Raw genomic sequence first — 13,893 nt, forward strand, 5'->3', positions numbered from 1 at the left:
ATTACAGTTTATCTCTTGGTTCTTTTTAACTATATTTAATTTTGTTGGGTAATTTATATTCCTTTCAATCTAGTCATAGAATTTTAATTTTAGATCGAATCATTAGGTTTAGTTTTCTTTTAAATTAATCCCTACTAGAGTAATTAGACCTTAGGTTTAATCCTTGAATTTTAGTTTCTTTAGATTTAGTCCCTAAACTTTTATTTTAGGGAATAATTCGATTTGGCTTTCACATTAATATGCCTCAAAAGACCATTTCGATTATTCGACTCAATAATTGGTTAAAATAAATTGGATTTAATATTAGAGACTCCACTTTCAGGTTTAGCCCTAAGTTCTTTAATTTTCATAATTTAACACTTTAAGTTAGAAAAAGCCTCAATCAACCCTTAGTTTAATTAGGTTTAATAATAAAGTATGTGATTGTATCATGATTTCAAACACAAGGCAATGTTCATTTATTAGGGAGTCAATAGTATATCTCCCATAAGTACGCTCAGGGGTGACTACTGGTGATTCCCGAAGTAGGTCGACATCCTTTTCGCAATGTTCGATTATTGAGCATAATAATTGATCTCCCACATTCATGCTAGGGGGAGAATATTATTTGTTTAAATAATCAAACATCATTTTCAACTGTGAATCTATAGTATGTGATTGTATTATGATTTCAAACACAAGGCAATATTCATTTATTAGGGAGTCAATAAATAGTATATCTCCCGTAAGTATGCTCAGGGTGACTACTGGTGATTCCCAAAGTAGGTCGACATCCTTTTCGAAAACCCTGTCATGTTTCCAAAATTTCAAGGCAATGTTCGATTATTGAGCATAATAATTGATCTCCCACATTCATGCTAGGGGGAGAATATTATTGGTTTAAATAATCAAACATCATTTTCAACAGTGAATCTATAGTAAAATTTTTATTAAATAAAGTCCGATCTCAAAATTTCTAAATTTCTAAATAGGGTAATTAACTAGGTACTAATTTATGGGTGTTGTAGGGGTGTTAACCCTTCCCCACGCGTAACTGACTTCTGAGCCTGATTTATGGATTTTCATAGACCCCAAAACTCGATATTTTGGTAAAATAAAATGTTTTATTAAAATCACCCAATTTTTATGGTGTTCCAATCGCACCTTAAATGGTTGGCGGTGACTCCTCACATTTGAAAATATTTTCAAAGAAAAACCCCTAAGTCGTACTAGTTTTTCCCCACCCGGGTGAAAAACGGTGTCGACAGATACGAAAATATTAGGTGGTATAAGGATAGGAAAAGGGGTATCCGCATCCGCCCCACCCGTTTGCCATCCCTACATTACATCGTGGACAGGGACGGACACAGGATTTTAAGTTAGGGGCGAACTTGAACTTATGAAATTTCAAGGGGCGAACTTGAACTAATTAAATTTTAATGGGCGAAAATAGATTTTCAATAAAAAATAATTAAAATATATGATAATTTTAGATTTTTAGGAGACGACTGCCCCTACCCAATCCCCCTTAAGTCCATCCTTGCCGTCAAGTAAGTGCTTGAAAGCAACGACGGTGCCAGTAAATACCAGTAAAATATAATTTTGTCATATCTTAGTCAGATGGTTAATGTCGAACTCAGTCGGCCGTCAATTTTTAAAGAAAAATGATGAGTTTGAAAAATTAGAGGATTATTTTATAATTTTTAATAGTCAGAGTACTCAACAAAATCACATCCTATAAACAGAGGACCATATGTGTACTTTACCCAAACAAATATAAGTTATTAAACAAAAAAAAATTACAAACTTTTTTGTTTATTGAAATATTCACACGTAGCAACTCCTACGTAATATAATTATATTTATCGGACGTGCGTCCCTGGCTTTCTGTATCATGCGTGCGGTCCTGATTCACATTTACTTGATTTAGCTTCCTGGTTTTCTTTCTCTCGACTCTGTATTTGAGTTTGCAATCCCAATGTCTGATTTCTAATTATTTAATCCAAACTTGCTGCATTAGGAAGCCTTATTTATTTAATAAGTGTCATATCTAACGAATTTTTTTTATCAAAACTGTTAATAATTAAATATGGTTTTAATAATATATGTATTTAAAACGATTCTGTTTTGATTAAATTTTCTATTTCTTTATTTTTTTTGTTGGCCTAGAGTTTCCATTTGTATGTAGGAATCTGTTGTAACGTGAAGCATTTTGTTCCATATACACTAAATTAATTTAGTCAACTTAAATATTTGTTCTTATTTCTAAATCTCATTGCACCTCGTCACAACCAAATGCTCATCTTCCTACAATTTTTATTTCATACTCGTACCCATAAGTTTGTTTCCATTTAGGGTATCTTATTCATATTTCCGTTATTTTCTTAACCTTTTAATAAAAGCAGAAAATAAATATAAAACAATAATTCTATCAAATTTAGTTAATGAACATTTGATGGAGTTGGGAGCTTTATGTAAATTCTGTATAGATTTAATCCACATTTCTGGATCATAAACGAAATGAAAGTACAGACAGGGCAGGGATGTTGTTTTGGCTTTCGCTTTTAACAGCTTTAAAATCAGTTCCCCCAAAGGAAAAAGGGGAAAGAAAACAATAAAATGGGACATATAAAGCCCCTTAAATACATAGGACCCTGTCCTACATACCAAGAACAGGTCCTATGAAACCAAGGAACAAAGATACCAAGAAAAATGTTTAGAAATCGAAATTAACAACTCCGAATAAGCGACGGTTTTACCGATTGCAAGTCCACAACACGGACTTGAGTTGCAGTCAGCTATACATGTTGGAATCAAGGTTTATTTGTCGCTGCTTGAATCAGTTAGGATCGTTAACCTCCTAGCAGTTTTCGTGAAGTCACTGTAATGGCAACGAGAAACTGATTACAATCCTTTGTCGTCCGTTAACAGATGGATTTGTAAAAACGTAAGTTGTAGAGGATGAGTGAGTTTTACCTGAATGGTTCTTCTCCAATTTGTTTGACTGCACCGGTGGCATCTCGATACAGTAAATGACTCGGAGTTTCGTGGTTTTCTATTCCGAACATGTCTGCCAGCTTTCTCTGCAATTCATCATAAGACCCCAGCAATGAAAGGTCAAGCGTACGACCGACATCCTCTGACTCCACGAAAACTTTACAGTGACCGATCTCTAAGTTCTGTTCAGCTTCTTGGCGGTTATCCTTGTGCCAGTGGAGACCTTCGCAGGATGCACGCTCTGGAAGACCTTGTTGATGATGTGCAGAGCCGGAACCATCATAAAAGTTTGCAGTCTTATCCAGGTATTCCGAAGAACTATTACCGGTAAGAACAGGAGAGATTGTATCAGCAGAGCAGCTGAGGGAGATTTGCTGCTCGGTAAGAATTGCCTGGCCGAAAAGTACAAGCTGAGGTGTCTTTGCATCGTCGGTTTTCTTGAAATTCTGTGTAGGATGGGCCATGGTTAGCACACAAGAAATGTGATCACTCATGCTAGTCTTTCGCATGTTTGGGCCACCAATGGAGGTCCTATTGGGTGTAGCAGCATAATCGAGTGATGGGAAACCAGCCGGAAAGAGATCCGACCGCAGTTTATTAAGGTGGAGATCCGATAAAGATAGACCATAATGAGCATGCCTGGCTCCCTGCATGCCAGCAGGAGAAGTGTTGTGTGAACACCCAAAGGGGTTGCTGGCCCCAAGGAGGTTGCCTGAAAATGTAGGCATTGGAAGTTGACCATCGAAGGGAAAATCCGAGTGATGCGGCAGTCTCAGCTTCTTTCTTGGTGGTGAACAGGGAGACAGATGAATCGCGGGCATGTTCGAAACCAATTCCACTAGCCAAGGACTCACTCGTTTTACATTTTGAAGCAAATCTGGCTCATCCCATGTAACCTGCAATGCGAAACTTGATCATATAAAGATCATATTCCAATTGACCATTCAACGGATCCAAACATATAAGGTCAATTACAGCTTTTATATCGATTTGCGACACAAGATACACAAATATAAACAAATTGCCATATACATTTCCGAATAAGCTATCCTAGAAACAACTATTTAGAAGTGAGGAAAACGGACCTGAAGAAGCCTCCAAGGAGAGTCGGGCCAGCGAAGGGGATCTGTGGCGTGAACCGAAGATATAGTGCCCATAAACCAACTAATCCGAGAAGAATCATCTGTTTCAAACGCCATTTTAAATCTCATTCCCGAACACCACCGGATCCGCAATGCAGCCTTAACTAAAGAGGCCTTCACGCAGAACTCTGGGGTACTCGCCCTCGGGTAGTAAACGACCTCGAATTGTTGGCCATTGGAAGCAAGTGTTGCAACTTCGATAACGTGTTCAGGCCTATCCTTTTTCTTCCCCATCAAATTACCATTCGAGCTAATCCTATTATTGCTTCCATTTCTCATCAACTTGCTTTCGTCTTCCCTCAGAAAAGGTGAAAATCCTCCATATGGGATCATACAATTCGCGGCCGTAGTATTCCATCCAGAAGAACTCTCGGGTCCTCCACTAATTCCCCTCTTCGCCCTTCGAATACCGATGCAAAGATCACCATTTTCCGCCCTCAAAAACACAATCGAATCCCCGGCTACAAGTTTCTTATTGTTAACAAAAGCGCTCCAGCCCGTAGTCAAAAGATGTCTCCTTGGGGTACCCCTATAAATATGCCTAAACTTCCAGGTTTCACCATGGACATCCTTGGCCAAAATCGTCTGAACAGGTGGATCAGCAGAGTAATCCAATCTGGGAAATATGGTTTCGGCACAATACCTCGGAACCGAAAATCCGCCGCCATTGTTAGCATCCGATTGAGTCAATGTCTTCGCAAAAGAAGCAGGCTTTTCTTGCGTTTCATTCCCATTAACGCCTCCAGTTCCATCATCTTCAAAATCAGGGTCATCACCATTAACAGGGGTCAGCTTGATTTTCGCGAAAACCTCGTCGGTTTCGGAGTCGGCCATGAACTTAACGGCGGCGACTCTGCAGATTATATAAGCCGGAATTCGAGGACAGTGCCTGAAATCGACAGTGCCGGAAGCGTGCTCGGAATGGCCTTGAGGAAAGTAAAAGACTTTGGCGTTAACCGGAGGCATTTGAACCATTCCACCAGCACAAGCATGCCATAGTTGAGAATCCAAGCATTTCTCCATCTCTTTTGGTTTCTCCTTCGAGTCCATGAAAGTAATCATCTCTCAAGAAAGATAAAAATGATTTTAACTGTGAAATTTCCAGTTCCCTTTTGTCTGTTCAAGTAAATGCTGCAACAAAAGAGATTTATTCATCAAATTCAACAACAAAAACGGGGGGAGGGGGGGGGGAGAGAGAGAACAGGGTTTCAGAAATAAATGAGTTGAATTAGAATTGAAATCAGTACCTTGAAAAGTACGTATGATCAAAGAACACTGTAATCGAAAGCGTGTTTTTTTTTTTTAAAATCCAGCAAAGTATACAGTGCAAATCTTCAGTCCTCACCAGAAAGAGAATCCGAAACAAAAACTTGGAATTCCACAGAATCTCAACATTTTGTTACCACAAACGGAGTCAACATCAGATTCAAATAACATTCAAAGCTTCCCAAAAACCCCATCTTTCTCCAATTTCAATAGCTTTTGTTGCCTCTCTTTAACAGCTATGAACACCAAAAGATGCTCCTAGGATACTGACAAATTCACTACAGACAAAAGGAAAACACTGTTCAATTCACCAAGTTTTGAGTTCACCAACAAAACCTTTAAGATCCAATACAAACAAGAAGAAAAACCCAGAAACTAAAGATACACACACGAAAAAAATAAACTTTTACACTCTCTTTGATCCCATAAAACAACCCAGAAATCTCTGAGTAACAATCAACACACAAAGTTTCTGTAACAAAAAGCCTCCTCCAAATTCTCCTCCTTTAAAGACCCAAAGAGGATATCTAGGAAAAGAAGGAAAACAGTGATGAATCTTCCTTGAAAGTCTATTTTTTATTCTTTCTTTCAAGGATTCAATCAAAGAAATTTACTAGTTGGCCGACACAGAAGCAGATAAAGAATCCATTAGCGCACAAAGAAGAAGAAGAAGAAGAGAGGCAACTTTTTGGATCATGCAAGTGTCCAAAAAGCATACACTGAAACAACACAACACCCTTTTAACACCTATAATAATTATTAAAACCAATAATAAGTAATACCCAAAAACATAAATATTAACTCAAATTTATTTTACTATCAAATTTGTGTTATTTCCCTTTTTCTTCGGATCTGAGCGAAACTCAGCCAGCAAACCAACAAAGATCTTTAAGAAAACCTATCCATATTTCATTTTTTTATGAAACATGCAAGTGTTTAATGCTTGTTAAAATATTGGTTTATTAACTGTCATCTGTCAATTAAAAATGTAATTAAATATTGGTTTATTACTATCATCTTACCCAAAAATAAATATTATTGATAGACATCGTTCTTCAAATTTTATCGATTTAATATTTTTCTGACAGGACCGAAGACGCATCTTTTGGAACACACTTTCCAGGAAAATATTATGCGTTTTTTAGGAGAAATGTTAATATGACACTATATGAGAATACGTATTTCAAGATGTATGCCTTCCAAAATTATCTTGTCACATCAAATTCCCTAAAAGCATATTTAAAACATATATTTAAAAAAAAAAAAAAACTATAGGACCAACAATATAATTTAATATATATTAGTTCCATGAGTTGAAGAGTCAAATGATGCTAATTTATATATACATATTGGAGTATTTATGTTATGTTTATTGATAATGTGGATAAAAGCTAAAATGAGTATTCTGTAATTTCTTTTTATATTTCATTAGGTTAATATTTATTCTTAAGGTTTACTAATTAAGATTAGATATTTTTTTCTATGTTTATATATTTAAATAATTATTTTTTAATTATGAGTTCAAAAAATTTATGTAACACAAATTAAAAATATTTCATCGACATATAAATGTATTGTTTATTGAATATGATTAATTAGATCTATAATTTAAGTTGAATTTAATATAAAAATATGAAGAAAAAAAATATTGCTTGGTGCCATGAACATGTAAGATGTGAGGTTTATATAAAAATTTGTCCTCACCAATGATTAAAAAAATCATAGAACAAAATTTATGTATATAAATTGTAACACCATTAGTTGTTACTACTACAATGATAATATAAATATTTTTATAAGTTATATAATCATACAATTAGGATCACGTAATAATCTAATTAATCATATTTAATAATAAATACATTTATATATCAATGAAATATTTTTAATTTGTGTTACTTCAATTTTTTGAACTCATAATTAAAAAAATAAGTATTTAAATATGTTAACATATCAAAAATATCTAATCTTAATTAATATAAACCTTAATAATAAATATTAACATAATATAATTTAACAATAGTGTATAAGTAGATTCATTAGATATAGAGATACAAAAGTCAAGGAATACATCTTTTAGCTTTTATCCTACATTGTCAAGAAACATAACCTAAACACATCAATATGCCTATATAAATTAACACCATTAAGCTCTCAACTCATTAAACTAATATGTATTAAATTACATTGTTAGTCCCTATAGTTTTATTTTTCAATTTTTTACAATATTTTTAAAAAAATGCTTTTAGGAATTTGATTTGGCAAAAAAACCCTGGAAGGCACGGTCCTTGAAACGGACCTTCACACGTGGTGCTATGTTAACATTTCTCCTGAAAACACACCCCATGAGACGTGTCTTCTGCCCACCTAAACTAAAATGTGTTTCAATTACGCGTCTTATTATCAATTTGTTATAAAATGTACTATATCGATAAATTTGGGGAAAACGCCCTTTACTTACCTTGGTAATGTTTATAAAAGTTTAAAAATGCACTAAGAATATTTCTTCCCTTTTTTTTTCAAGCTAAGGCAGATTCAAGTCCGAAAGCAAAGCTAAGGCAGTGGTTAACCAATAACAAGATAAGTTAACCGTGGTTGATAGGTTTATTCCAAGTTTTAGTCAACTATAGTTAAGGGTTTTCCTTTGTTTTCGGTTACCTCAAATTGTTTCACTTTTTGAGTTTTGGGGTTGTAGATTTTGTTGTCGCCTATTTTTCCACTTTATTTTGCTAAAAGAAATCATTAATGTGTTTATAAGATAACATTTATTCAAAATTTTGTTAATTATTAATAATGCATAAATATCATATAGATGTAGATGTTTAAATCTAATACTTCAAAAGAGAAAAACATTCTTTCTAATAACTAATATCACTCAATCAATTGATTTCTCTCTCTCTCTCAACTTATCATAAAAGTTTTTAGGGTAAATTATGCATTTAATACTTAAATTATTAATTTTGGTTTGTTTAATATCTAAACTTTTATTTTTTTCAAAATCCTACTTAAAATTTAATTTTTGTTTTATTTTAGCACTTGCTGTTAAAAAAACTTTAGTTTTTGTTTTATTTTAATACATTTCTTCAAAATTTAATGTTAATTTTTAAAAAAAATGAAAGTTTAGGTACTAAGAATGACCAAACTGATAGTTTAGGTAAAAAAATTAAGTTTTTAATGATGGGGTACTAAAATAAAATGAAAACTAAACGTTTAGGTATGATTTTGAAAATTTTGAAAGTTTAAGTACTAACACAAACCAAAATTAATAGTTTAGGCACTAAATTCATAGTTTACCCAAGTTTTTTATGATAAAAAATAGACAAACTGCCTATTTAGGGTATGTTTGATATATTGTAATTGATTATTTAAAATAATTTACGTAAATCAAATTACTTGAAAACAGTATTTTTGCCTATTACATGACCAAATGTAAAACGAAAAAAAAAAATCTTTTGTTGGGTATTTTTGTCACTCTCCTTTGACGAAAAGAAAAAGGAACCACACTGTTTCCACCCGCAGTTTAAAGCGCGTGAAGTTTGCAAGTGTTAGTGATTTATTTATTTCTTAACACAAACCGAAAGGAGAAATTAAGTGGACTTTTTATTGGGTAAAATTCAAGTTTACCCATTTGACACAACCGGATTTGGGTGCACAAATGGATTTGAGGGTACCCTACTAATTTGAGTTTTCAACATAGATGAAGTCATATTGAATTGAGTAAATTGTTTATAAATAATTACATATGTGTTTAATTTTGTTTACAATCTATCTTATTTTAGTCTCAATTTTATTGATATTAACAAATTGATTGTAATGAACAATAAGGGTTCATATCTTATAATTTATGTGAAAAATATAAGCAATATTCAAACAATGATCAATTGATAGTGAGTCTAAAAAGGGATCATATCACTATCCCTTTTATAGAGAGATCCCTTTTGAGTTATGCATGATGACTTAAATAATGCATCTTAGTGTTGGTATCATATTGGGGTCATGATTCTTAGTTATGGTAATCAGTGATGTTGATACGTGTGTAAACTAAAATGTTTGATTCAAACTATGTTATTATTAGTCTATATGTTGATGACTTATTAATTTTTAGTACACACATAGAAGCCATTAAGAAAACAAAGAAGTTCTTATCTACATGATTTAAAATGACTGACTTGAGGAGAGGTAGATATAATATTAGGGGTAAAAGTCATAAATCTAATAAACGGTTTTCTTTAAATCAATATCACTATATAGAAAAAGCATTAAAGAAGTTTGATAACTTTAATGTAAACCCCACGAGAACCTCATATATTTCTAGAATATTTTTAAAAAATAACAAAGGGAATTACGTATCTCAAAGTGAGTATGCCAAAATTAAAGGAAGCCTTATGTTTATGAACTACACTCAGTCAAATATTGCTTATGTTGTCAGTAGAGTAAGTAGATATACTCATAATCCATGTAGCGAACATTAAAATGCTTTTAAACACTTACTGAAATATCTTAAAGGTATTATGACTTGGAGTCTGCATTTTGTTAGTTATCCAACTGTCGTTGAAGAATATTGTGATGTCAACTAGGTAACTAACAATGATGAGATCAGTTCTACGAGTGACTATGTTTTCACTTTAGAAGAGTATCAATTTCATGGAAGTCTGCTAAACAGACATGTATTGCTCTCTCTACCATGGGATTGGAGTTTATAGCTCTTGATTTATATGGACAAGAAGTTGAGTGGCTTAAGAATCTAATTGCAGATATTCCTTTGTAGGGAAGCCTACGCCTCCCATTTCCTTATTATGTGATTCACAAGAAGCAATATGGGTTGCTCAAAATCAAGCCTATAATGGAAAGAAAATACATATCCGTTTGAGATATGAATGTGTGAGACACTTAATAGAGAATGGTGTACTCTCTATGGAGTATATGAAATCAGAAATGAACCTAGCTAATCCACTAACCAAAGGATTATGTAGAAAAATGGTTCTTGATACATTGAGGTGACGAGTCTTAAGCCTATTGACTGAATATAATACACTTTTTCCTATGTCTTTTGCGTACTGTGTACAATTGAGGTTGAGTCTTTGAAATCTTAATAGATTCATAGCCCAGACTTGGGTGATCCTAATGAGAAGAACTTGATGAATCAACCGACATGAAAGGGGAGTTTTATGCTCTTAATGAGTTCATAGCTAATGATATGGGTGGTTCTTGTTAGGCGTACTTGATGAATTCACTTAATCTTAATTGAGAGGTTGAGCTTACTAAATGCTCTTAACGATTTCATACCTCTGGTTTGTGTGGTCTATATTTGGATAGACTTGATGAAATCACCTACGTAAGTGTGAAGGATTAACCATCTTCTATGAAAAATGTTAGGGCCATTTTTCTAGAACACTTACCAACATCACGAGGTATACTAATTATATTGTTGATCTATCACAAAACTCAATTGATGAAGAAATTAGTCATGTGCTACATGTTTACTCTTATCTGAACAAGTTTCATATCGTTCACTTGTTAAAGAGAAGAATTACTGTTTCACTTTGTATTAGTTCCAGATATATTCATTAATACTTAAGCGGATAATTTTGCTTTGATAATTTCTTATTTACAATCCCTCTTCGGACAAAATCTACTTATTTATATTTGTAGGGGATTCTGAATAATGTAAATATCTTTAACAAACAAATTTTACTTTTTCAAATTTCAAACTCTGTTGTGGCTTGAGAAACCGACGAGATTTTAGATAGGAAATGTTGAGATTTTTTGTCAATTTCTTCCTATTTTACCCTTGTATGAAGACTATATATTGGAGGCTTATTTTACATTCTCACTCATTCATTAATCAAACATCTCTATATTCTTGTCGATCATCTCTAAAGCTTTGAAGTTTTCAAATTTCCTTTATTATTTTCTTTTCCCTTTAAAGCCTTTGTTAGTAAATTAATATCATTTAGCTTCTGATCCTTTTCCATATCCCCCGACCTTAAAAAATAATCAATTTAGTTTGAATTTCTTATTTTGGGTGTACGAAGCAGGGAGTACTGTGTTAACCTTGGAGGCGATCGCTGTTTTTTAGATTACACCAGTCGGAGCAAATTCGCTTCTAAGGCATTGGACTATACGCAGTAACAATTTTGACTTATTTGTTTGGTTATATCGTACTTGTCAATGCTAATTTATTTGTTTTGCAGTACTTAGATCTTACATTTCCATGCTTTGATTCGAGAACTAGGTCAAAATCAACACTTAAAATTATGTTGAACAAATCAGTAACTAATGTTACTTCCACGACATTTTCTGTTAAGCAGATTTATCCATTTTGAGATTTTAGCAAACCCACTAAAACGGCAGGATAAATACCGAAACAAATATATTTGCTATCTCGAATTTCTCACAATTTCCAAATCATCTGGATAAAAGAAAGGTAGAAGATAGAAAAATTGTCTTTAGATTGTTATGCAATATAACAACCCGAGACGAAATCAAAATTTAGAAAATAAAATAGAACAGATTAAATTTCTTTAAAAAATAAAGAAAATAAATATAAAGAAAAAAAACTCTTTTTATTTTGATCTTTTTATCAAAGAGTTAAGACATGTCGCTACATAGTTTCTTTAAGATAGATTTTCGGTTACTCCTTTGGTGCTCGAGATGTTTGATCGTCAGTCTCCCAAGATACATCAACTAAATGATCAATAAATTGTAGCACAAACTTTTGAGATCACAATCTATTTGTTGCTTTTGCCTATCACTAGAAAATTAAAGAAGAGAAAATATTTTTTCAAGAAAAGTAGAAGATCTTGAATTCTAAGATATATTTAACCTAGAAGGTTAACCATATATTTATAGTGGAATCTCAAATGAGAATTTTCTAAAAATAGTATTGTTCATTAATATTCAAACTCTATATTTTAATAGATAATATCTTTTAATTTAAAATATTCAAAAATACATTGATAACTTTTAGTACTTAAATTTAAAAAGATAATAAATATCTTTTAATTTAAAATATTTTAAAATATATTGATATTTTTTTATATTTTTTTGTACAAGAAAAGTTTAGGTCAGAGGTGACTCCCCATTCCAGGTTCAGATCACTTAAAACTCAATTGGATTTACGTAGGAATTTACAAATTGCCCACCAAAGTGACGGTGTAGGATTCAAACTTGGTCTTACAAGCTCAAATTTCTTAATCTAACCACTTTTGCCAACACTTATTGGCTTTAGTATCTTTTAATATTTAAATTTAAAAAATAATAAATATCGTTTACTATGAGATATTTAAAAAGAAATAATTATCCTATTAATATTCAATTATAAAAAGATAATAAATATATTTTAATTTAGAATATTTCATCAATGAATTCATTTCATTTTCCCAACACTCTCATAAGATACCAAATTTGAGAAATTGTGTTTGTTGTATGTTGCACTATCAATGATTAAAATTGATTATGAACAAAATAATCTTATAATCACTCTATAATGTTTAAGAAATAATGTGTTATACACATATATGTGGCCAGCTTCACCTATAGACACGTTCGGACCATATATTAAGATGTGAAAATGCTGGTACGTGAAAACTATTGATGAACAGAAAAGGATGTTTCATGATTTGTTCTGAGAGCTTTTTATTCACTACTGCTTCTTCGGCATTAAAGTCCAACCGAATATGCACTAATAAAACGAGACAGTTAACAAGCCCGTTGGCCGTTAGGTAAGAAAGTGAAATTTGTTAACATGCACCAGCAAAAATGATAACTTTTGTTATATTTATAGTTTTATTCGATTCAATAAGATTAATTTATATTTAGACTGTTAAATAGGTAAGTGATATACATACCTAGTGAAAATTATGTATACATATATGCATTAGTATTCACTTACACAAATCTAAAAAAGTATTTGTTTTATACTGATTCAGAATCGTTGGATAAGTGAAAATAAACGACATAGATTATCTTCTTCTTTTTTCCAGGGAATTCTTTTCATTTACTACTAAGAGTGTTCAATCGGTCGGTTCGGTTAACCGACTGAACTTAAAATTAACTTACCGATTAATTGAAAGACACTTCAGTTTGGTCGGTTAAATCGATTAAAATCGAAGTTTGAACACCCCTATTTTATAATATTAATCTCAGTTATCTATTTTTACTCATCGAACAATCATATATATAGTTGGGGAATGTCAAAGCTAAATTGTGATTTATTTGCTCTCTCTGGACATGAAATTTCCTGCAAGTTGATCCAGTCAAGAAGCTATAATGTAGACATTGTGAATTCATTTATGTCCGAACTTTGTTGTTGGTAAGAGTTCGTTAATGAGTTAATGTCATAAATCACCGAAATTTAATGTCAAAAGGTTAGAAGATAATCAAAACGTGACTTGCAACTACGGTTCAAAATAAAAATCTGGACTAAACCTAGTTGTCAGGCTTATTTCATTATTTCAATTAGAAGCGAACCGTGAAAAAAAATTTGGAATTTAATCAAAATTTTAAG

The 13,893-nt window shown here is 32.4% G+C and overlaps 1 protein-coding gene across 1 annotated transcript; it reads right to left on the reverse strand.

The window, feature by feature from the left end:
* Positions 1-2,504: 2,504 nt before the first annotated feature.
* LOC120124094 (auxin response factor 18-like) lies at positions 2,505-5,471 on the reverse strand. Its single transcript, XM_039142848.1, has 4 exons — positions 5,366-5,471; positions 4,062-5,249; positions 2,956-3,872; positions 2,505-2,860 (listed from the first exon to the last, which is right to left on the reverse strand). The coding sequence occupies exons 2-4, from the start codon at positions 5,178-5,180 to the stop codon at positions 2,800-2,802; spliced, it is 2,097 nt and encodes a 698-aa protein (XP_038998779.1). The 5' UTR covers positions 5,181-5,249; positions 5,366-5,471; the 3' UTR covers positions 2,505-2,799.
* Between the last annotated feature and the right edge of the window lie 8,422 nt (positions 5,472-13,893).

The sequence above is a fragment of the Hibiscus syriacus genome, unplaced genomic scaffold (assembly GCF_006381635.1).
Source record: "Hibiscus syriacus cultivar Baekdansim isolate YM2019G1 unplaced genomic scaffold, ASM638163v2 tig00110413_pilon, whole genome shotgun sequence".
NCBI lineage: Eukaryota > Viridiplantae > Streptophyta > Magnoliopsida > Malvales > Malvaceae > Hibiscus > Hibiscus syriacus.

Excerpts from the sequence above, each read along its gene's own strand:
- LOC120124094 (XM_039142848.1), bottom strand. The coding sequence starts at position 5,180 with ATGATTACTTTCATGGACTCGAAGGAGAAACCAAAAGAGATGGAGAAA. Across the intron at positions 3,873-4,061 it reads CTCCTTGGAGGCTTCTTCAG|GTTACATGGGATGAGCCAGA; the intron begins GTCCGTTTTCCT and ends TTCGCATTGCAG. Across the intron at positions 2,861-2,955 it reads ATTGGAGAAGAACCATTCAG|TGACTTCACGAAAACTGCTA; the intron begins GTAAAACTCACT and ends TTGCCATTACAG.